The 24055-nt window shown below is 45.4% G+C and overlaps 1 protein-coding gene across 1 annotated transcript; it reads right to left on the reverse strand.

The window, feature by feature from the left end:
- Window positions 1-2935: 2935 nt before the first annotated feature.
- LOC103363228 (leucine-rich repeat and fibronectin type-III domain-containing protein 4) lies at window positions 2936-23613 on the reverse strand. The gene is made up of 6 exons (XM_008289890.1): window positions 23028-23613; window positions 22783-22945; window positions 20157-20327; window positions 17296-17457; window positions 15953-16681; window positions 2936-4269 (listed from the first exon to the last, which is right to left on the reverse strand). Exons 1-6 carry the CDS (start codon window positions 23611-23613, stop codon window positions 2940-2942), a joined length of 3141 nt encoding a protein of 1046 aa, XP_008288112.1. The 3' UTR covers window positions 2936-2939.
- Between the last annotated feature and the right edge of the window lie 442 nt (window positions 23614-24055).

Here is a 24055-nt window from a genome sequence, read left to right on the forward strand (position 1 = left end):
TTACTGCCAGCTCACATCTTGCTTTGCAGCCAAATTAGCGTTAAAGTCAGATGCAGGTAGCAGGGAAGGGGTCTCGTAATGTCTCGCATTAGTCCGTCTGAAACCAGCAGCTGTGGTTGATAATAACAAAGCATCAGAACCATGATCCATTAGCCTGTCAAGCTTTTAGTTCCGGCTCTGTCTCCGTTGTCACTTCAGCTCTCGTTCCTATTTGCTGTCATATTAGAGCTGCTCTTTGAAATCTTTTGTTTACTCTCCTTTTGTTCCCCCCGTTTTTCTAAATGCATTTCTGTCCCTGAAACTATTGATCTCCTTCCTTCCATCAGTTTGCTTTCATGCGCTGCTTTCTTGTCCCATTTTACTCTGTCTTATACGCTGTTTTTAATTACCTTGAGAAGGGTTACTGCACCCTTACCTTCTAATCAGCTCCACTGACTGACAAGTAAACAACTTCATTTTCGCCTGGCAGACGTGCGCACACCGAAGCTTCTTTGACTCACAAGTTCGCCTTGAGCTCAAAACATTTTCATCAAGACTGAATCATCTTCACATTTCCTCTCCAAATTCAACCTAAAACCAAAAGCGCTGGCATTTTTTTCCACTTTTATATCCAACTTCTGCTCTCATAGTCTTAAATATAGCTCCGTGCTAAGCTACGCAGATGATAATGTACTATAAATTCTTAAAATACATTTGCATACAACCACGACAAACATTTCGCTCCCCTTTTGTGAACGAGCCAGTCCGTTTCATACATGTAATTTTTATTATTTATATCAAGTCCATAGAACAATATTGACTTTGGCAAAATGAAATAAAAACAGAAAGGAAACAACATTAATGGTTAAAAGTCATTATTATTAATGTAGTTGGCTCTGTTTTATAGGCATCTGTGTGTGTTTTGTGTGTCTGTTTTTAGGATGTGTGTGTGCTTGCCAGTTTGTGTGTTTTTGTGCCGTGTGCTTATTCAGTGTCATTTTTTTTTAAAATCTTTATTTTAACTGCCTAGTTATAATCAACAATTTTTCTGTTCTAATCCGGATTTTTTGTCTAAAACAAAAAATCACACATTTCATATTTTGCATTTGATCCTAACATCATTCCCCAGAAAACTTTGAAAAACAGAAACACATGGTGCGACAAGTAACATTATTTTTTATATATATATATACTATATATATATATTTATGTATATATATATATATATGTACTTTCAAGTTTTCTCTTTTAGTTTTTTTCTCTTTGTTAGAAGTTTTGAAGAGTCTCTGTGCTCTGTGTCAGTGGAGTCTTCCAACAAAGTGGCTTCCCATAGTGCTTTTTTTAAGTTGTTTTTTTTACCGCTTCCTTTCTGAAAACATTCACAGTTTGGATTTAACATGAACCCATGTGGCACAAAGGAGTCGAAGGTCACACAAAAATGAATTTGAAATTTTGATTCCCGCCTCAACGGTTGCCACTTTCTGCTCATGCTACATTGCTGAAAATAGCGATTGATAAGAGAGTCGTGGTGACGCATTTCACTCCTGGAGCCCGACACCACCTCTAATCTTAAGATTTATTCTTTTTACAGCATGTCCAGGAAAGCACTAAACATTTTTTTTTTTTAAACATGAGCTAAATGGAGTCTGGTTGACTAGATTGCCCCGAACAAACATTCATATACATGTGCGCACACAAATACACATCCTGTCCCCCCCCTTCATCCATCAATGCATGCACACTTATGCATCCATTAGCATTATTCATTTTTTGGGTCCATTATCAACTGACATCCAATATGATCTTGTCTTTCAGAAATGCACACGCTCACATGTTCCATTGTGCGCCCCCGTCTCCTCCATTTTGTAATCCATATCGACTCCATTGTAATCCCAATGTCTTTCTTTTAATAATGTCTGTGCTGCACTGGCTGTTTCCAGCCCGTATCGATTGATCGTGTCCAATGCACCCGGCTCTGTATTTATACTCCCATAATCCACAGGCACAGCGAGCCAAAATCATTGTCCAGACACAGAGGACACATAAAAGTCACATTCATTGCGTTTTGGAAAAGAGTTTTAAAATGGCTGCCAGTGTTGGAGTCAAAAGCCAATTAACAAAGCAGGGCGACGCCATCCAAACCCTTCTTTTTTTTGTTTTTTTTTTTAAACGTTTTTTTGTTACAGAAGAGCGTTTCTCCAGTATTACCACTCGTGTTGTTGTTGTTTTTGATCCAGTGTAAATCCTGGTGGTGGTGTGGGGGCTGGCTCTCTGGAGAATTGAAGTGTTAGCAAAAGTCTGGTTCTATTAGTGTATAGGCTTTACCGAGATCCACGCTGAGCTCACGACATCTCTGTCTCTGCCATATAACCTTTGTTCTGTTGTTCTATTGATGTTTTCCCCCTCTTTGATTACGTCTCTCCCTCTCTTTGTAACCATATACCGCTCGCACGCTCTCATGCCACATTTGTCGCTTCCTTTGTTGAGATTTTTGAGTTGTGTTTTGCTGCTTTCTTTTCATCTTGTATCACAGACGGCTCAGCCTTGAGTATTTAAAGACCATTTTTAAACCCTCTCCCGCGATGTTGTTGCTGCTGCTCTCTCCATCTATCTCCGCACTTATATTTCTGCCCATCTCCCTTCAGGTCACTAAAAGAGCCTCTTAAAAATCTTCACCTCACTTCCCGGTGTACTTTCTCCTCTCCGTTTTTTTTCTGAACTTCTCGCAGGACAAATCAAGGAGCTGCATAAGTGAGACTGAAGTCAATTTTACTCTTCTCCCTCCCTCTGAACTCACAACCTTCCCTTCCTTATCTACAATCACTTCATCTTCCCTTTTCTTCTCCCTCAATTTCTCTTCAGACTCACCCTATTTGACCTTCTCAAATCAACATCCCATTCAAACTGTCCTCTCACAGAACCCTTTATCCCACTCCAGTTTTTGCTCCGCTCCACAACCCCTATACAACACTCTCCTCCAGTTCCTCAGCGCTCTTTCCCTCCTTCCCTTTCTCTCTGCTCTTGTCTTTTACACTGCCTGCTTTCCCAGTGGTGATCCCAGTGTTAGAGTTGGAGTTGGTGGTGTTGTAAGCGTGGATGTATCCGCGTTGGAAATCGCAGTGAGCCCCATAGTTCCCTCCGTTGTCTCCCTCGTCGCTGGTCGTTGACGAAGTCGTGCTCGTGGTCGAGGCGCACTGCACCAGCATCCCATGAAGCGACTGACTCCGCCTCGTCCAGATCACGCTTAGCCGCTTGGCGTAACTGACAGCACCGTACCGCCTGGCGACCGTCGCCGCAGCATCAGTCGCCAGGGCGACAGAGGAGCCCATGTCCAGCGAGTGCCGCCGTTTGCTAACGGTGCCACAGGCGGGGCTCAGAGGGGATACAGGGCTCTGATAAGCCTGTGAGGAGTTCCATCTGTCCCTACCCCTGGGTGTGATTCTCCAGTCCAACAGCTCGGAGTCTCTGAGGGGTGCCGCCAGAGAGAAACTGGCGCGATTGGTCAGTTCTCGCTCCAGACGGGGTCTGGGGCGCTCCCTGGAACGGGACTGACGGGGCAGGGTGGATGGAGGAGAGGGGGAGTAGTAGAGGGGAGTTCTGTCGCTTTCCGCGCTGTACGGAGGCGCCTTCTCCAGCTTCCGCTGCCTCACCACCAGTGCCATCTCACTTCCTGCTCCCGTCGTCGTGGAAACCACCCCCCCAGTTGAAAGAAACTGCTCCAGGTTGACTTTGGGCTTTGGCCTGGGCTTTGGAGGCAGTTTGGGAGGCAGAGAAGAAGCAGAGTCGGCTGCTTCTTTCTCCTTCTCCTTGTCCTTGTCCTTCTCCCCTCCTCTCTTAGAGGGCAGACCATTGGGCAGAACCACCATCATCATGTCTCCAGAACCGTTTGATTGGTAGCACCCGCTGCTGTTCCCCCCTTTGTCTCCGCCTCCTACACCTCCGCCCTGGCAGCAGGCCCCGCCTCCTGCCTCCGTGTTGCTGTTGTGACATATCATGTGGTCGCCGTGGTTGCAAACACGGTGGCGAACCATGAGCGCCACGGTAAACACAAGCAGGGTGACCACGACGACGCCGCCGACCAGTATGGTGAGCGTCCCGCCCAGGAAGTGGGCTTGGAGGGAGCGGCATGCTGGGTAAACATCCTTGGTGGAGAACGTGGTGCAGCCCAGGACTTTCGTTGCGGCCAGTGATGTGATTGTGTCGTCAAAGATAGCCAGCACGCACAGGTTGTAGTCCACACCGGAGACCAGGTTCTTCAATAGGAAGCGGTCACTGGTCGATGGGAGGATTCTAAAGAGGGATTCAGAGAAGAGGAATACAAGTCAGTTCAATGTGCAGGAACATGGGAGGTTAAATGCAGCAACATGAAGCCCAACCTTGACTATTCTGACTATTGTGAAATTAAGGATAAAGGGCTGAATAGTGGAACAGAAGCAGAGGGGAAGGGGAATGAAAGGATGGCTGGAAACAGCACAGGGGTGGATACTGCAGTAGGGGGAGAGAGGGAAAATGAGGCTATTGATGGAGAGCGCGCCTGGGGAACATGAAAAGAGAACTCTGTCTACTCATTTGGAGAGCAGGGCTGCGTATATGTGTACGTGATTGTACTCGAGTCCCTGCGAGAAGCAAACGTCAAGCCATTTTGTGGAACCTTGCGTTTTAAAAATAAGTGGCCATCTTAGGCTTCACGGTTCAGAAATACAGCGGAGTCGATGCGTTTTTGGCGAGAAGAATGTTGTAAATTAGGATTAATCACAAGCAAAGGTGGGCTTTTATTGTCTTTCTGATTGCCGGCGCGTGCCCGTGCGCGTCTGTAATGAGTGAGTGTTTGCGTGGGATAATAAAGAGAGAAGTGCTCTGAATGCGTCCTCATTTTAAGTGTTCTAACAGCTGTTAGAACTAACAAATGGGGGGAGAGGCGAACAATGGAGAGAGGGAGAAAGGGGGGGAAAACAATAAAGAAAAGGTGGCGATGAGAACGGGGAGATTTCCGTAAGCCGTGCGCGCTCGGCTCGGCGCGTTTGTGGTTTTATGTTTGTAATCATGACATGCTGGAATAAATATGTGAGTATTTTTGCCAGCAGTGGGTTTGTGTGTGTGTGTGTGACATGCTGGAGTAAAGTGTGTGTGGGAGACTGGAGCGCACCTCAAGTGTCTGTCGCTGATGGGAATGACTTTGCCCTCTTGTGTGGGCAAGAATGTGTTTGTACAGTTTTGTGTTGCTAAAATGAATATTTTGTCAGCGAATCCTTTTTTTTTTTTTTTTGCATTATTGTTTTTTTTGTTTTTGGCTGTCCAATTTCCTATTTTTCTCTCCCTTTTCACAGCACATCAAAGGGCTTATTTGTATCGTACGTTGCTAACCGTCCCGGCTCCCCTCAGACTTGAGCTACATCCTATAAATGCCATCTAGGATGACTCAGACATCCAGGGAGCTGCCGCAGAAGGCCTCTAACCTTAATCGGTTTATAATGCATTCAAAATAAAGAGATCAGGGCCAGCAGCAGCTACTCTACTTGTGTTTTTTCTTCTGTCTTGCATTGGGTATAATTAGCTGCCGTTATATAACCGAGTTTCTCAAACCAAACCCGATTGACAATTCTCATGTATCGGCGTTGGTGGGATGGAGTGATGGGATTAGCTTTCCTGAATACTAAAAAGTTAGCTGGGAAATAATAGACAGGCCTACTTAAGGCAAGCTACAAGACCCAGTCGTGGATCTGGGTTATGGTATTGCTACGTATGAATATTGATCACAGATTCTTCTCGAGGCTTAAAAGTTAACAGTATTGAAATTTTCTGAACCGGTGCCCAGAATCTCAACTCTTGCACAGGTAAAGTGTAGAATTATTTGTTTTATGTTTTTTTTCACCCCTCCCAAAGAACAAGAGTGTTGCAAACTCAGTTACAACACTTTAGCAAATGGCCTGGAGAGGTTTGAATAGCAAGGACCGGCACAGAAATACCTCCAAAATGCTTATTTCCAGAGGAGGCTCAGTATGATTTTAATAAGGAATTACAATGTAGTGTCCAACTCTCCAGGTTCCAGTATAATCTGAGCAGACACTTGGGGCATTCTCATTAAAATCATCCTCATCCAGCGGTCGTTAGGTTGCTATAGATTCCGTTCTGACACAGTCACACATTTGCCAGTCAACTCCTCCTCCGCACTGGAGCTACTTAGGGACCAGGTGTATGTTTCCATGGCAAAGGCTCATTAATTGGCTCAACGGTGGAGCAATTCCAGCGGAGGCATCTCCTCTCGCGACCGCCGCACGTTTAGACACTCACGGCCAATCAGCTCGCATGCTTCATTTCGCAGGACATTAGTCATTTTGTGTTTCGAAAGGTGAACACAAGACACCGAAATTGTCCAAAAGTGCAAACAACACGAGAAAAACTGCAAGCAGACGGCGCAGCTTAACAGTTATCTGGTCTAAAAAAGAGCTAAAGGCGTCCCCCAGGGAATGCTAGTTTCTGTTCTTGCTGTTGAGTTTAATTGGTTTGCTTCACCTAATTCCTTCACACTGCTGTTATTCTTTAAAGCATCAGGCAGCAGCGGTATTTGGAGGACCCATAACAACGGAGCATTAACGAAGAGTGGGACGGGCAGCGGTTCAAAAGGGTTTGAGTCAGTACTTTTTATATTCCTACAGCGAGCTCAGAAGTGTCGCCAAATATAACCAAATATCTCAGGGAGGAAAAAACCCAAAATGAAAGACTCTGGAGCAATCAGTCACACCAGGGGATTGTGATTTACTCAATAAATTCCTGCACTAAAGACAGTGGCTTCTCAATCAGATTTCCACCATGAAACGCGCAAGGAGCAGCACTCGCAACGCCACCGCTCGCTCTGTTCCCGAGTAAAAAGCCTTGGTCATATTACGGGCTTTTAAAAGGCCCTGAGAATTATTATGATGGTGTCGGTCCATCCAGAGCCTTCACTGTGTGTAAATGATAGATCGTGCGAGGCGGAGAGACTTGACCGGCACAGTGGGGAGTCGTGTGCTCCAACGAGGGGCTGATTCAGTGTAAGAAAGGGTTATATTAACATCATTTCTCTCTGACTGGGATTCATATTAACCCCCTGAATCCTGTGACCTGCTGGCGGGTTTGAAAGGCTGTTATGTGGAAAATTGCCCACATTACCCCGTTTATCATAGTAAGAATCTGGAAACACGGGAAGAATCACGACTCTCTTGAAGTGCGCGACTTTCGGTTTCGTCAAGAAAAAAGCTAAAAAATCAAGATATTTAACCAAATCCTGTTAACCTACGAGTCTGAATTAAACGTTTGCCATAACTAAACCATTTGCCACTCGCAAGATTCTATCAAAATGAAAAAATTCTGCTTTCTTTAGCGTTAGCAGGAAGCTATTACTGACACAGCTGTGATCAACAGTCAAGTGGCAAAAAATCTGGGATGTTTTCACTGAACTGCAGGCTGTGTTTACACAAAGCAAGTCTGAGATAAGTAGGGAAACAAATAAAAAATTTAATAATATAGGGTCAGCTTCTTTTTTTTGGTATTAGCATCACCTGTGAGCTCTTGGAAAAGTTTTTTTTCTAAATGTTTGTGAAACAAATAATCAAAAGAATGTGCTTTCAATTTTTACTTTCTATGATTCTTGTCATTCTAACGGTGTTATCCTGCACACAAGAGATGTGAGTTCGCTCTACTTCTATGCTGTTTCCATAGAGGTGCAGGACTTTACAGTGCAGTACAAAAAAAATGCACCCATAGTGTCTAAAAAAAAGCAGCAGGAGCACAAAAAAAACCCTAAACCTGTTTGGGACTCAGAGGGTTAATTCATACTTGTTATTCATGTAATTTCTGTTCCCTCCTTTTCCCCCGTCGCTCAGCGTCTCAGATTAATGTAGCCAATATACTGCTGTGTGCGTTATTGGATGCTCCGAAAGAAACTGTATCACTAAAGTAATATTCATGCTGATTCCCCTTCTACGCCCTGATACGCGGCCGCATTATGAATTATCCTGCGCCAAGCCAGCTTGTGTTTGTGTGGATTCACTTTAAAACAGAAGAATCCTTCCTGCGGTCGGCAAACTGGGACAACAAACTATTCAATTGGTCGTCCATTGTGCGACCGTGACTCACACACCTTGAGTGAATCCTTCTGTCATTTCTTTTTCTAATCCTGCCATTCAATACCTCCGCCCGTCCTCCCATCCATCCTTCCCTCTATCCTTCCTTTCAGCTCTTTTCCGATCCTCCAGTCTCCAGTCTATCCTCCTTATTCTTCTTCCATCCCTCCTTTATGAACAGATTTCCTTCTTTTCGCTGATCAGTCGCTCCCTCTTATCTGTCCGTATCCTCTGCCCTTTTCATCGCTTTGTGATTCTCCCTCTACCTTTTTTTTTTTACCCAAATCTGCAGCGCTGCTCTCCTCTTTTGTTCCTCCTTCAACCTCTTTCTTGGCACCTTTTTTTTTTACCATATGACTTGCATTTTAAGATATGTTTGTTCACTCTGCACATCTCCTCTCTGCCTTTTGTCTCCTTTTACCTCCTCTGTATTTCTACAGACAATCAGCTCTGCTCACCGCAAATCCTTTGGCAATTCTCGCCGGGGTTCTACCTGACCTCCCAGCCTCTCTTTCTTTTCACAGTCACTGTACTATATCTCTATTAGCCGCAGCAATAACCATGTACTGTGATTTAGCATCCAAGGTCACTCCTCCTCCTCCTCCTCCTACTGTCTTCCTTCTCCTCTTTATCATTTCCTCTTTAGGTGCCTCCTCCCTCATCCTCCTCTCTTTTCCTTTTCCGTGCCACCTCTCCATTTGCCCTCATCTTATATTTCTCCCCTCCTCCTCCTCCTCCTGCTCCCATCCCTTATGAGATTGTGAATCACCTCTCTCTAGTTGTTTTTTTTGCTACGCTGGCAGCGACAGAAATAGGCAAGCAAATTCACTAAAATATACATGGAAGACCCGGACACATTCACAAACACATGCATCTTTGATCCGCCGATTCGCTGCCACTCCCTGCATTATTCATTCTCCGCCGCGCTCAGCTGTGTGGCGTGGCTGCACACGCCAAGAAATGATATTCAACTAAAACCTCCCGAGACAACGCGTGCGCACGATCACAAACTGCTCCTCGTGTCGCTTGAAATAATCGACTGAACCGGTTTTATTAGTTGCACAACTTGTGCATCATCTCTGAAGAGTGTTTGCACTTCTAATTAACCCTGCAGAGGCCCACAAACGCACAAAGTGGACCAGACAAGGGAGCGCTTTGTTCAAGCCGGCGACACACAAACGGGTAATTATTAGCGCCCGAGAGAGAGGAAAAGAAAAGGAAGCGTAAAGGAGTGATGGAATCCTGTCTCATCTCTCTGTTCCAACTCTCTCTTTGTCTTCTTCTCTTGTTATTCTCTCTTCCTCCTCCTCTCTATCGGCGTTACCAAGTCTGGTGGTCTGACACCAGACAAGATTGGGCACACGGAGCAAGAAGCCAGAGAAAGAGAGAGGGATAACGAAAGACGAGCAGCAACAACAAAGCAATTATCTCCTCTTCTGGCTGACATCTATACCGCTCTCGTTTCCCTTCTTCACCCCCCCTCCATGTCACGTCTTTTGTTCGTTTACCCTTTTCCTCCATTTTTGGTCTTGATTCGTCGGACTGTTTACTGTCTCGTTGGCTGTCTCCCTCAATTTCGTCTGCTCGCTTCTTCTGTTTTCCTTGATCTGTCTCTCTGTCAATCTCTTTTTTCTCTCCTCCCTCCCCTCCTCCCTTCCAGATTTCGTTTCATCCCTCCTTCTGTCTTTTTGCTTCCCTTAATCTGGCCTTCAACTCTTCCTCATTTGGCCTGATTTTTTTTTTTTTCTTTCCCGCGCCGCCTGATTCACTTGTTTTCTGTCTGTTTTTTTTTCTGACCTCCTTCCCTTTCCCAATCCCCCCACTATTTATCTTTCACTTCTTCTGTCTTCACTTCAATGTAACCTCACATAAAATATGAATCTCCCAGCTTTTTTTTTTTTTTGCCCACTCTTGTCCCTACACCATAATATAAGGTGACATATGTATTGAGCGCTGACCCTTTCCCTCCTCCTCCGTTCTCGTGCCTCTGATGTGAGCTGACACATGTATTGACACAGAAGTTTAACACTTAATTACATCTTCCCATGGGGTCCGACTCTCCACCACATTTTGCCCCCTCTTCGCTCTCCTTTTCCCCTCCATCCTTTCAGCTCTCCTTGTTCTTTTCCGTCGCCTCCATCTTCGTCTCCGCATGCCTCCTCCCTTCCCCACTGCTATATCTCTCCTTACATCCTTATCTATCCCTGCCTCAGCAGATGCACTTATCTTGTTTCTTGTATGGTTTCTTGTATTGGTTAGCAAGATCAGCTAAAATAGCACGCTGGTATCAGTTTCTCAGGCAGGATCACAGTGTACAATACGGAGGAGCCATAAGGAGCGTGACAGAAACTAATGTCGCTGGTGAAGGAAAGTAGTTTATGCAGCACATGGTTACGCTTTTAAACACACTGCTGGCTCAGTTCAAGACTCTGAGTCAAATATTAGTCGAATAAGCTGCATAATTAGCAGCATCAAATGAGCTGTAATGCCGTACACCTCGTTTTCAGGTTCTATTTCTTCCTTCACTTCCCTCTGCTTTCGCCACTCATTAGCCATGTTCTCAACTGTCTATTTCCCAGCATGCTCCTATCCTATTGCTGTCAAACTCTCGCCCTGTCCTTTTTTTTTTTTTTTAAACTGCGTGTCCCTTTTTCTCAGTCTCCACTTTCATTATTCTCATTATTTCTTAAACTCTGCGTGATTCGCGCTCTCTCTCCGACTTCCTCCTCTTCCCGTCCCTGTGATCGTTTCCGTTCCCATTAAATCCGGTGCCAAGCAGCGGGACGGCTGATCCCACCGCGACCGAGGTGCGGTCGTTAAAATCGTCAAAGCCCTCGCACTCCTGAACGCGCGCTTGCACGACTTTCCGAGCCTCGTAAGAAACTTTTGACCCTGACGTGTACAAGTGTCACACGGATGCCCCCGCTGACACACCTTCTGTAACGGTGATTCATATCTTATTTCCCAACAGCTTGCCGTCGGTTTAAAAGAGAAAAGAGAAAAAGGTACATCCGCGCCGAAACAGCCACCCGCAGCACTATGGAAAGCAACAGACTTTATCTTATGTGATTCAGACACATTGAATAATGTATTATACGCGCAGGGAATGGACTCAATGACACCTATACTGCCATACATTTCCTATAACATAGTCCCGCATCAAACAATATTACCGTGAAGCTCAGAGCGGTGTTATACATTATATTTACTTCATGTCAGGTGGCTTTTGTGGCTGGCAGGGAGGAGATCTCGGCAGCTTTAAGGCAGTATTTTGCTGCTTTTGTTAGCTCACGTGTTCAAGAAAACCTTATATGCGTGCTAAAAAAAATATTCCAGTGCCATAACCACCACAGGATCAACTAACTACTGACACAGAACTTCACAAAAGATGCTTTAGCCAGCTTCAAAGATGCTCTCCTGATCAAAGCTGATTTGAATTGTCAGGCCCTGTATGTTCTGTGGTAGGTAAATGGGAGGGGGGAAAATGTACAAAACTCAAAATCCTGCTCAAAAGACAGGAAAGTTTCCAACAGATGGTCCCCCAGGGGTTGCTTTACGCTGCCTGTTTAATATGGAGGGACGTTCTTATTCCTTTTCCTTTGTCCTTCAGGTAGGAGACGTCAGTTTAGTAATTGCTCACATTCAACCGTCAACCAGAACACCCTTTACTATTCCTCCTATTAGATGATCAAAGTGCGCCACTGTAGCGTCGTGGCAAAGCTCCAAAAAAAAGGTCGGTTGTTGTCGGGGGGGGAACCGAGGATGATCCCGGCGGACGCCACGTGGTCGACATCCCACCTGGCAGATGCCATCAGAATTAGACAAGCCGCGATAAAATGGAGGCCGGTGTTGTGTAGCATGTGAGTGACCTTTAAAGATGATTAAATCTGGCAGCCTCGCAATGTGCTCTGCTTTTTTTCCCCTGTAATCTATATACCAGTATGTACTCGTTAGGCTCACCCTCACTGCGCTCGCTTGTTTTTTGCCTTACTTTCCTGAATCCTCCGCCTTCCTCCACCTGCCAAAGCAACAACACAAATCCCTCCACTAACTTCGGTCTACTCCAGTTTTCTCCGACTTGCTGGTAACTCTGCATCACATTTATAGCCCTGATGGAAATCTACGCTGGAAATCCCTGGCAGCGTTGTGGTATGCTTCCCGTCCAACGCTTTCCATTTCCCCTGCATCTGTCCCCTGAGACCGATTTCCCTGCTTCCTTCTGTGCTGTTCCCCCCCACAACGACCTCACGCTTGTCTCCTATTTCCACATCTCTCCGTGAGGCGGCGGTTATCCCCTCCCTCTGTTTTGTTCCCGGCGTGATTTGTTTAGAGCTTAGTCAAACTTAAGATCGCTTTACTCCCTCTTGACTGAACTTTAGCGTCTCCCCTGTGACGCCGGTCGCCTCGGCTCAGTCTTCCTTGCTTATCTCTCCGCTGCTTTCCTTCTGTTTTCTTGCAGGTATCAGCATTTTTCTCGTCTCGAGCGGCGCCTCAACCTTTACCGATGCCGCCGTTCCTTTAAAGCGAGTTCTTTAAGAGGAGGACGTTTTTACCTGCGTTGCCATTTTTGTCTTGAAGAGCTGAAACCGCCGTGCATTCCAACGCAAAAACATAGTCGAGCTCTGTGTTTAGTTTTTCTGATTCCAGCTCCTGATTAATTTTTATCTCTCTGAATTTATTTATGCATTTTCGGGCTCTAAGCTTTCGGCTTCTGGAGATAACGCACCTTTCGCTCGATAACATTAAGCAGCAGCAAGCCTGGTATTATTAGAGGATTTTCCGTAGAGGAATTAACACAGCTGATCAGCGAGGGAGCTGAGATCTCATTCAGTTCATTTAATTCAATCATTTAATTAGTTTTCTATGTGTAATTGCCACAACTGTCACGGGACTGTACAGGATCTGCACTCATTTGTTTTGATGTGGCATTTCATTAGGGCACCTCCATCCTTTTCAACCAGCCGGGGCTCTTAACAGCAGCACCTTTGTCACATTTTTTACTTTTTGTTTGGACTATTTCTTATCTTTTTCCTCAATTTCTCAGCTTCTTCCCCACCCAGGTGTATTTGCTTCTGTTGCAGTGATGGATTTAAATACCTCTCTCCACCCTCAGCTCTTTGCTTTTTCCTGGAGGACCATTCAAACCCAGCTCCTCTCCTCTGTCTCTCTCTCCTCGCTGTCTGTCAGTCCGTCTCCTTCCACCCATCCTTCTTTCAGCTCAATCTCTCCCAAGGTGATTTGGAGTAGGGGCCCATCTTCTATCTCCCTGCATCCCCCTCCTCCACCTCCTGAACTCTCAGAGGCCTCATTCCCACCTTAGAATCCACCCGTTCCTCGCATCCGACTCCATCCTTCACTCCAACTATTAGTTTCTCCTCCCCATCCATCTTTTTTACATTCACCCTTGGCTGCCGTGCTTTCTCTCGATCCCGCCACGTGTTTTTTTTGGTTTTTTTCTTCACATTTCCAGTCATCTTTCCATCTGTTTGTCCTCACCGTCATATGGTTAGCTCCCTTTTCCCCCCTTCTCAATATCGCACACAAGCCCGATGCCTTCTTTATCATATCTGAGGAATCCAATCCTCGCATTAGTGCCAGCTGAAGTAGAAAAAACAAACTCTCACACAATGCCAGGATGGTTGTCCCGACTCAACCTACCCTCTCTCTCATTGCGTCGTCTTCTCGGTGTTTGAGCCACTGTTTTGCTGTAGCAATAACCCCCCGCACATAAATGTTTCATCAGTCTGTGCTTGTAAATTCAGAGGCAGTAAACTCTGAATGTGTGCAGACATAATTCATGAACGGCGCAGTAGTATTCTACATGTAAGTACACCGAGTTTGCTCAAACCACAATGTGATAAACTGAAAGACTTCTGCATCCACCCACTTACTAACTCTTCAATCTTTTCCTTTTTCTCCCCTTCATGTTTCTCTTGATGTTAATTTGTAATTGTGTCATAGTTGCACAGCGTGGCGCATTGTTTTCCACGCTAAAAAGGGAGAAAGGTGTGTTCTCCAGAACCTGTGCTTGCTTTTCCGTCTGATCTTTTTTGGCTTTCCTTTCGCTGCTACAGTAGTAGAGATCCTTCTTTTTGCCAGGCCCACAGCGACGTTACGTAACTTGGCTCGCAGCGACGCGTAGAAATGGCGTGGCGAAATTTGTCAGCTTTGCAAACACTTTCTTAGGCATGCAGATTAGTTTTTCACCTCGTGTTTTTTTTTTTTCTCTTTCCCAAAGCTGTACCCCGTACTTAGAAGGCAGGGTGCGGAGGTGGGTTCTTAAATAATTTGCGGTGGCACGAAGAACGCTGCAGCCCTTAACCTCAAATCCAGTCTAAGTGTTGATCTGCCTCTCAGAGCGTGGTGAGTAAACACGGACTGTGAAGTGTGAGGGAATCTCATTTTAAATTAAAATGACATGACTTACTGAGGATTGAATGTTACTTCAGTTTAAAAACATCTCTTATCGAGGTCTGTGCTGCTATATGTCGACATGGATGTGGCTAAAAAAATCATACAGATTAGTTGTGTACATGGTTGCCACTTCCACTCAAGGCTAAAGGCCCAGTTTACACTTCTCTGCATGCTGTTTTTCATTCAGCTTTTATTCTGACGCTCTGACCAGAGGCGGCGATTCGTATCTGCGCAGCTTTGGCGCTTGCTGTGTTTCCAGCAGCTACTGACCCCAACAGAGCTGTTATCAGAGCTACAAAGTGATGCTCAGCTTCTTCACTCACAAGAAAAAGGGGACGTTAGCATGATTCTGGATGGGTCTTCGCTGCACGGATACACAGTAGCTTCTGAAATTAAAACACCCAGAAGGGAACAAGAGAGCAGCCTCCTCTTACGATGCAACATTTATAAGGCCGACACTGTGCTGCCAGACGTTGGTAAATTAGTGCAGCCTCAGCTAACCCCGCACAGAGCAACAATGATAGCACGAACGGCGGCATCAAACGCTCGACTCTGCTGCACAACGCTACTTTGACTGAACAATAACAATCACAATATGGCAGAGAAATCTTGAATTATCTCACGTAGGTAACTTAAACAACTAGCCTAAACCGTCTACGTTCACCGTCCAAACACACTCGATTCACAACTATTCTTTCAGGATCTTGACTTGTTTTCTCTTCTAAACCACCAAGATGCAAAGTGAGCATCATCCTAATTGTCATACAGCCAGCAAAAGTTTTGGTTAATTCAGGTGAAGAAGGGCAATTTGGACAGCTCTGTGATTTATTTATTTAATCACAATTTGTAGGATTTCTCCAAACATCAGATTTATCAAATTAGCATCGCCCACCATGTGAGATCATGAGATCATCCCCGGTGTAGTCGTATGTTGCATTCAGAGTCAGACACTGTTTACTAGCCTCTAGATGTTTTGGTGTTCCAGGACACACTGTGCCAAATTGTACAAAATCTCTTTCATTCCCACAGTTCATCCTCTTGTCCTCCCTGTCTGCACTCATCTATATGCACCGACGATCCACCTGTTGGGTTTTAGTGTCATACAGCGATGGAGATAAATTATTAACTACCTTCGCCCCTCTATCCCTTCATCTGTCTCCGCATTCATCTTTCCCTTGAGCTACCTGGCTGTCCATGTTCAAGATGAACAGTTTCACTACTGAGGTGTCACGCTGTAATGGATAAATATTTAAGAGGTTTTTGCATGAAAACAGGATTCACCTTTAGAGGGAGGATGTCAGTGGCGAAAATGCCAAACGTGGCTTGTAGCTGCATACAGAGGAGAAGCTGATAGCCTAACCTATTGGCAAGTATCTAAGCTCATGTTTAAGCAACATTTCCACACAGAACTTGTTTGCAGAGGGAGGGAAAGTGTTTAAAAGAGGAGTTTAACTGACCTGTAGATGAGGGTTTCGTCGGCGGTGCAGTTGTACTGTATCTGATACATCCAGACAACGTAAGCTGCAGACAAACGGCCCAAATCCCACCGAACCTGAGCCGAGGTCGAAGTCACCCCCTGTACTCCAACCATCCGTCCTTCCTCGTCGTCCCCCTCGTCGTCCTCCATGCTTCCTCCGTCAGCCCTCTCCACCTCGGCGGCCCTCCCGCTGTCGCCCTCGTCCTCTTCCACTCTCCTCCCGTCCTCCGTCTCTCCCCCACGTCCCACGCCGTTGTTAATCCCTCCGTTTTTCCCCGTGCTGATATCCGAAGAGCCCGGATCGGTCCGTAAAATCCCATTGGTCACGTTCCTGTTGTTCTTGGTGTTAACACTGTTGCTCCCCGTGTTTCCACCTACTCCGCCTCGGTGAGGCAGGGGGATGATTTTCAGGTCCACAGTGGCGGTCGCTTCGCCGGCCGCGTTTATTGCGATGCACGTGTACGCGCCATCATCCCGGGCAACCGTTACCAAAATATCCAAGGTGCCGTTGCTGAAGGAGCTGGTCCGGGACGAGTTTGCGATGATGCGATCATCAGGCGACACCCAGTGAACGACCGGCTCCGGATCACCGATGGATCTGCACTTCAGCGTGGCTCGCTGGCCCTCCAGCACCCACAGCTTGTGGGTGTGACGGGTGATGAGAGGAGGTTCACATGTAAACTCCTCCTCAGGAATCGACCAGAAATATCTGCAGAACAAAAGGAGTAAAGAAGGGTGAAGCTAAGAGCAGAGAGAGAGAGAGAGAGAGGGAGGGTTGGCGCAGAATCACCTTTTTGTTTTTTTTGGCTAAGTACAGGAATTTGTCTTGTTCTGTGCCTCGGAGGTGGGTTTAGTAGATTAATGGAGTATATTAACCTAAAGATCTGTGCACTCTTGTCTGTCAATTTAAAGGTAAAGATCAGTTGGAACAGTTTCCCCCTGCTATTCTTTAGAAAACAAGACTAAACAAAGAGTAATTAATGATGACAGCAGTGGCAGATGACAACGGCAGATGCTCATTTTCCTCCTCAATCCTTCGTTTCCGTTATTTTGACTAGACTAGAAACTCCCGGGAGAGAGATAGTTGGGAGGAAAAGGGGTGAATTATCCCATCAGCGTTTCAACACTCAGTCTTAATGACCTTTGTGTCCTGTGACTTTTAACTCCACTTCACAAAATGTGAGGCCCTTAATTGGATATGCACTAAAACAGGTGTGGGGTAACAACTTGTCGGACAAATTGGCCTTAAAACGGTTTCGGGGAAACACTGATGGCGAGACGTTTAATTAGACTCAACACATTTAGAACACTGATGACACTTACCTTCCGGCCAGGTGAGCAGGAGTGGCGCACGTCTCCATGTCGTCCGAGCGGATGAGTCGCCTCAGCCAAAGCAGCTCGCAGTTGCAGTGCAGCGGGTTCCCCCCGAAGTTCAGGCTGATGACGGCGTTGTAGGGCGTGGGGCTAATCGCACCTGTCTGAGACCTGGGAGTTACAGCGGAGAAGGGAATCAGCGCACACATTTGTATGCCTGAGTGGATTTAAAGGTTATTAAATGCAACATTACTGATCATTTTAACTTGTATATGGAAATGAGTTCACTCTGAGCAAACTTTACAGGCCTCATTATGTACAGTTAGAAATCTAAGCATGTTAATGAGCAGTTTCAGCACCACAGTCCACATTGCAAAAACTATCTTGTTAACATTTTTATCAACTTCTTTTTTTTTTTTTCTTTCCCCCCACTCCAATTCAAGGTTGAGCTAATTCCCTTCCATTTTGCAGAACCGCAGCAACTCCGAGGAAGGAGTTTAATAAAAAGTGAGCGGCTCTTTCCATGAAATAAGACGTTGGTATCTGCAAGATTATAAGAACTTGAGAGTGATTTTGAAAACGATTAACAAGAGCAGCCAGCTCAGGTGCAATGATGTGGTGGTGCTCTGAGCTTTTTGAAGTGAGTTGGAAGAGTAGGGAATATCAAGGAGGAACACAAGGCTTCATTAAACCTACTTCCTAATAAGATACTTCAAAAGATATTGCAGCTGTGATGCCACATACTGTACAAAGAAATGCAGCAGTGGTCTAAAGCTTGAGGCCGTTGTGTTTGAATTTAGATACGAATTTTCATGACAAGAACGTCAGCTTACCAATTTGAGTGAATCGTTGCAGCAACGCACATGAATTTCATCGAATCTTTTTTTTTTTAATCACTCCTTTTTTGGTTTGAAGACAGCAAGACGTCTGTACAGAACCTGCAAACCGATGTTATCTCAGCACGATCCGACGGCGTTCCAACGAGCCCCTGTGACGGCAGGACTTCTCTCGTTCCTCACGTATAACCTAAACTTCATTTATTTATCTATTTATTTTAAGTAGCAATTTTGCAGCTCCAGCAGGAGGCTGCGGGAAAGCGTCGAATTATGCCGAGAAAAGGGAACAGGTGGCACGGCGCCGAATAACAATGCAGGAAAACGAAGCCGCAAAAGACGGAGGCAGTCGAAGGCTCCTGTATGGAGCACAGCTTGCGTGGCTACATACAGAGATGAAAGCACAGGTGGGTAAATTTAAATGGCAGTGTCTTGTAAAGCTTGCTGCGGCGCATTCAACGTGAACTATAATGGGTAAAAAACAAGACTGAAGAGAATGGAAGAAAAAACATCTAAAGAACGGCAGGCTGGAGAGGCTGTTTATGGAAGCAATCAGGTTCGACTTTAGAGCTTTGAGCGAGAAATAAACTAAAAAAGTTGAAAGTATAATCAAAGTGATAATTTGACTGGAAGCATTAATTTGTTTTTTGACAGCTAATTCCAGCTCAGTTTGTGGTTTATGACGCCACATCATCAGTGGTCGCCTGCGACGCGTTTAGTTGACAATTTGTGAGTCAGAAATCCTGCAACGCTTCAGCACTTTGCTTAAAATCTGAGCTGCACAGAGATGTAGTTTGAGCTGAGTTGGTACCTCTGCAATGACTGATGTCTTTGCTTTCCTTTAAGTTGTCATTTTCATTTCCAATTTTGAAAATGCGTGACTTGCTAATCAGAGGAGCATTAGTTTTGGCACCTCATGTTGATTTTGATTCAGTCTTCTGACAAATTTTGTACAACTCAAGTCAAAGTTTAGTGTTTTAATCCATCAAAAAACTCTAAATACATGAGTCTAGTTTTCTTTGACACTCTGAGTTTGCATCCGTCGCCATTTTTGGGTTCAGTCATCATGATTACAGGTGTTTCAGGTGAAGAATCTCAGAGTCCACGTCTCTTGGCTCTGCAGTGTCACAACAGACAAACTCTTCCTCAGCGAATCCAGCTAATGTTACTTGTTCACTACGATCCCATTTGCTGTCTGGGTTCAGCTTGACAAGAGGCGCTAAATGGTCGGAAAACATTAATGCATTTATCCGTCAGTTTGTTCTCTGGTGGAAGCTTCAGACGGAGCGCCGTCATTAATCGTGCGACTGACTCACTCCGTCTGACAGCGACATGAAAGCCTGAAAGTAACGCTGATGTTACATCAACTGAGCTGCATTAGCGCCGTTAGATTAGCTTACTATTCGAAAAAACTTTTATGCTTGTAGTTTGCGGTTGTGTTTCCTTTTGTTATCAGTCAATGTTACTAACTGGTGCACAACATTGCTGAATTTCGGGCAGCAGAGGAAACTTTTACTGATCATTAGCTGCCGTTTTTGACTCCACACATGCTGCAGATCATTAAATAAGTAAATCGGTTAATTTCTCCGACTTGGCTATTATTGTGTCGTTTTTTTACTCATTGACGCAAAAACCAACAACATTTGTTTTGTTTTCCTCATGAAAAAAAAAAAAAGATGCCATCAGTGAACATTTTGCATCATAGTTTTGTGTGTGAAACGAGCCGCTGCCTCAAAACATGGAGATCAGATGACTTGGGTTCTTCCATTGCACCAGCTGCTTCCCATGTTCCAGCCAGTGGACTGGTAAGAGTGGAGCAGTTCACAGCGTAGCACGCATGCTGCACATATGGTTAATTAAAAAGAAAAGTAAACAGTGAATGGAGTGGCTAAACATTTTCAAACATGCGTTCCTGTGCCAGAGCGCCCCCTTCTTAAAAACCACACCGGTGGCTCTGTGGCTGGTGTTGTCTGCCGCAGATTATTTCCACTAAGCCACTTCTTAGAGAAACATAAAAGACGAAAGCTTAAGTGCTACCTTGCAAAGAGCGGATCAGGAGGCAGCGTTCGGAGCCTGTTGGAGGTCATATCCAGCCTCGCCAGCTTATACAGCTCTCCAAAAACTCCTTCGGCTATGTGGTCGATCAGGTTGTGGTCCAGGTTCAGAGTGTGCAGGCTGGCCATGTTCTGAATCGACTCCCACGGCACCCTGCAGCACGGAAACACCAGAGAGTGGTTAGCGTGAGATTAATAGAATTAGCAAACTATGGAGGAATGAGGGGAATTGTCAGTTAGAAGTAAATGCGAGGACAGATTCCAGCCCTCTGATGGTTCGCGTCCCTTGTGGCGCACTGACACAGGATAAGACGTTAACCTGATTAAAGCATGAGAGCACCACTATTAGATCAGTCATAGTTCATTCCTTATGTTCCCGGTACTTTATGTCCCTCTTAGGAGAACGTGAATAAGCAAAGACTAATTAATGGTGACAGCAATGACAGACAACAACAACAGATGCTCATTTTCCTTCTCAATCCTTTGCTTTTTCTGGGTTTCGCGAGTCCCATCTGTGACCCGTTGCTGTAGTCATTTAGTATTCCTTTAGTGCAGTCATTCGCTGGTTTAGACCAATTAGTGAGCGAAAACTAAAAAAGCTGGCAAAATCGGGGAAAAAAAAAATGTCAAGCATTATATTTTTGTGTTGGTTTCACCTTTTGTTTGGTGTCTCTTCTCTCTAACGCGGCGTTTGTTTGACAGGAGTTAAATTTGCTTTGCATCTCTGGAAAACTCTCTCAGTGTTGAGCACAAAAAAGAACGAGGCACCACTTGTTATCAAACAATAGCATGTAAATTTCAAAGCGACGAATGCATTGTTCTGCATAATGAGCCAAATGAAATTACTTATTTCAAAGCAAATACGTTGAAGTAAAAGAAACGGTTGCGGCGGATGATCGCTGTATTTTACTGCGCAGTAAAATTTAGTCTTTATACAGAAGAAGTGCGAGGCATGATTAATTACGGTGTGTTTTTGGTTTGGATTGGAACGAAATAAACGAATGAAGCATAATTTTGTCGTATATACTGTAAAAAAATGAACCTAAATGGCAAATATTAACTAGTAGAATCACAGAAAAAGTATTAATTTACATGTTAACCATTAAAAACCAGGCCCAAACTGCAAAAATACAAATAATTTGTTGTTTTACAATGTTCGACCACACAATTAGACTCTTTTTGTGTGTTACCGTCGTTGTTTTACTGTTATTGGAACGAAAAGGGTTTGTAACTATGATGTAGATTTTAGCTGATTTGTTAAACTACAGATAATAACAAATAAAATCACAAAAAAAGTATTAATTTACATGTTGACTGTGGGAAACAAAAAAATAGAGCAAAACTGTACATAATGCCCACATAAAAACAATCTGTAATTTTAAGTAATTTGTTCTTTTAGAGTGTTTGACTGCAAAAATTAAACAGTTTATCTGTATTTAAATTGGCTAAAATACTGTTTTTTTAAACAGATATTTGCTTGCTGACCGATTCCCTCACTTTTTGTGGTTTGTTTGTTTACTACAGTGTAGGGATATTTGGTTAAAATGTGCTAAAGTGCTTTTCACAATCATCTTTATTTCGTTACCGTTAGCCCAGCTTAAGACCTTAATACATAGCAGGAGTCAGATTTATGCAGTTCAGAGGGGTTTTCCAACAGATAAAAACATGTTTTTTAACAAGTAAAGCTGCATCTGGCCCTTCCCCTCCTCGCTGCTTCGCTCAGTGCCTCAAAAAAAAAGTTAATGCATGAAGTCAGTTCAGGTTCCAGAGTTGCTTTTAACACTGAATAACAATCGCGCCTCTCCACCAAGAGCTCTCACATGACACAACCTGAAGCCAGTGTTGAGCACTTTTAAAGCTTGATAAGAAGTTATGATGCAGAAACTCGGCCAGCAGAGACTCCTCAGTAACCTGAAGGAAAAGGGCAAACAGCAGTGGCTAATGTATGCATCGTTAAAACTCTGCACTTTTCTTCTGGTTTGGTGGAGGCTGGAGAAAGGCCAGAGAGCTCCTGTAGAGGAGACAAATGAAACATCTTAATCAGAACCGACAGCCAAATGCTGCTGAATTCATCAGCGTAGTGGGACGCTATAAAGGGGAGAATAGGCGACTGATAGGGACTATCATCGTGGTCTGACTTATTATTTAGTCCAGAGGAACAGATAGCGATGCTGCAAGAAGCTCCATTGTCCTAGATGAGCAGAATAAGACACGGCGCACTCAGGTATGAACCATAGAGAATAGTTATAGCAGCGTACGCTCGTTCACAGTGGCGGGAGCTCAGGCGTGCCCTTTTTAAATTGTAACCAAATCGAAGTCAACGAAAATTAGAACCTCATCAAAATTGATTCATTTTCCCTGAGCTTTTAGTCCTCTCTCACTAGCCTCAGCACTTTGAGCCGGTAGCACTCCATTGTCTTTGCTGACTCTTATGTGATCCGACAAGCTGTTTCCACTGTGCCTTGAAATTTTGGGAGCTGAGTTGTGTCTGCAGCTTTTACACTCGAGACCGAAACCCGAGCGCTGGAGGATTGCGCGGTGTGTTTCTACTTAGCCGAGCAGATCGTGTGCATGCTCAGTGGGCGATTAGAGCAGAACAAAGGCTTTACCTCCTGAGGTTGTTGTAGGACATGTCGAGGTCTTCCAGCGTGAGTAAGAAGTCGTCGAAAGCCTGAGCCGACACTTTGACCAGCTGGTTGTTGTTGACAATCAGGTGTTGCAGATTGACCAAACCTGCGAGGTCCCTGGGTCCAAGGGTTGTCAAGCGATTACCTGGAAGGAATAATAAATAAATACCACTTTAAGTTCAGCTGATTCCAGGTAGTTTAAGTCTGTTAATGCAACGACTGCTCACCGTCCAGGTGCAAAGAGCGCAAACTCTCCAGGTCAGCGAAGGCCATCGGTCGGATAAGGTGGATGGTGTTCCTGGACAGAGTCAAGTCAACCAATCCGGTCATGTTGACAAAGTCAATTCCGCCCACTTCCGTTATGAAGTTGTCGGCCAGCCGCAGCTCCACCGTTCGCCGGTCAACGTGCGGCGGGACGAACAGGAGGCCCTTGTCGGCGCAGAGCGTGCTGAGCGACTCGGAGAGGTTTCGGCACACGCAGTGGAAAGGACAGGCCGAGACCACGCCCCACGTCTCCCCCGCTCCAATCAGCGACGGCAGCAGGCAGCATGTGACCAGCGTCAGCCAGTGAAACACCGGGAACGGGACGGAGTCGGGAAGCGTCCTCTTGGTCGCCCGCGGGCAGGCGCAGTGGACGAGGTGGGATGAGGAGGGCAAAGACGAGACCAGAAGAGGGGGGAGGAGAGACAGAGAGAGGATGGATGGAGGGAGGATGGGGGGGGAGGTGGAGCCTGCTGCTCGCCGCTCGGGGTGGAGGTGTGTGTGGGGCGGGTGTTTCTGTCTGCGGGGATGGAGGGGTGGGGGGACAGGCATGGTAGAACGCCTGGCTATCCACAGACCTGGAGGGAGAAGGGAGGAGAAACGTTAGCTGGTCAGACGTTGTTCTAGAGAAGATCTTTGAAGTGTGTTTTTGTGTCTGGCTTCCTGTCTTCCACCTACTCTAACCAGACAGGAGGCTCGCTCGGCACACATGCACACTCGTGTGGGCCAAGGCCTCTTAAACAAGCACCACTCCGCACGAAAGCCCATCCTGAGAAATGGTTGACGCCCCTGCAGTACGCACTTCACCTCTTACATATACTCTCAGAAGCGCTCGCCACTACAGCTCATCGCCTAGCAACAACATCCCAAAAGACTGAACACAGCCGGTCCCCATAGTAACAGTTACCTAGAAACCTGTACGAGCAGATTTGACGAGTGTTACATCACGGGACGCTTTCTTAAGACTCAGGGTCAGCGAATCAAATCGGGTCAC

This window comes from Stegastes partitus, unplaced genomic scaffold, assembly GCF_000690725.1.
Source record: "Stegastes partitus isolate 25-593 unplaced genomic scaffold, Stegastes_partitus-1.0.2 Scaffold643, whole genome shotgun sequence".
Lineage (NCBI taxonomy): Eukaryota > Metazoa > Chordata > Actinopteri > Pomacentridae > Stegastes > Stegastes partitus.

Bases quoted from the DNA above. Each gene is read 5' to 3' on its own strand.
- LOC103363228 (XM_008289890.1), bottom strand. From the start codon at position 23,613: ATGCCTGTCCCCCCACCCCTCCATCCCCGCAGACAGAAACACCCGCCC. The intron at 17,458-20,156 runs GTAGCACTTAAG...TGTAACTCCCAG, and splicing joins CCTGATCCGCTCTTTGCAAG to GTCTCAGACAGGTGCGATTA. The intron at 4,270-15,952 runs GTCAGTTAAACT...ATCCCTCTTTAG, and splicing joins GACGAAACCCTCATCTACAG to AATCCTCCCATCGACCAGTG.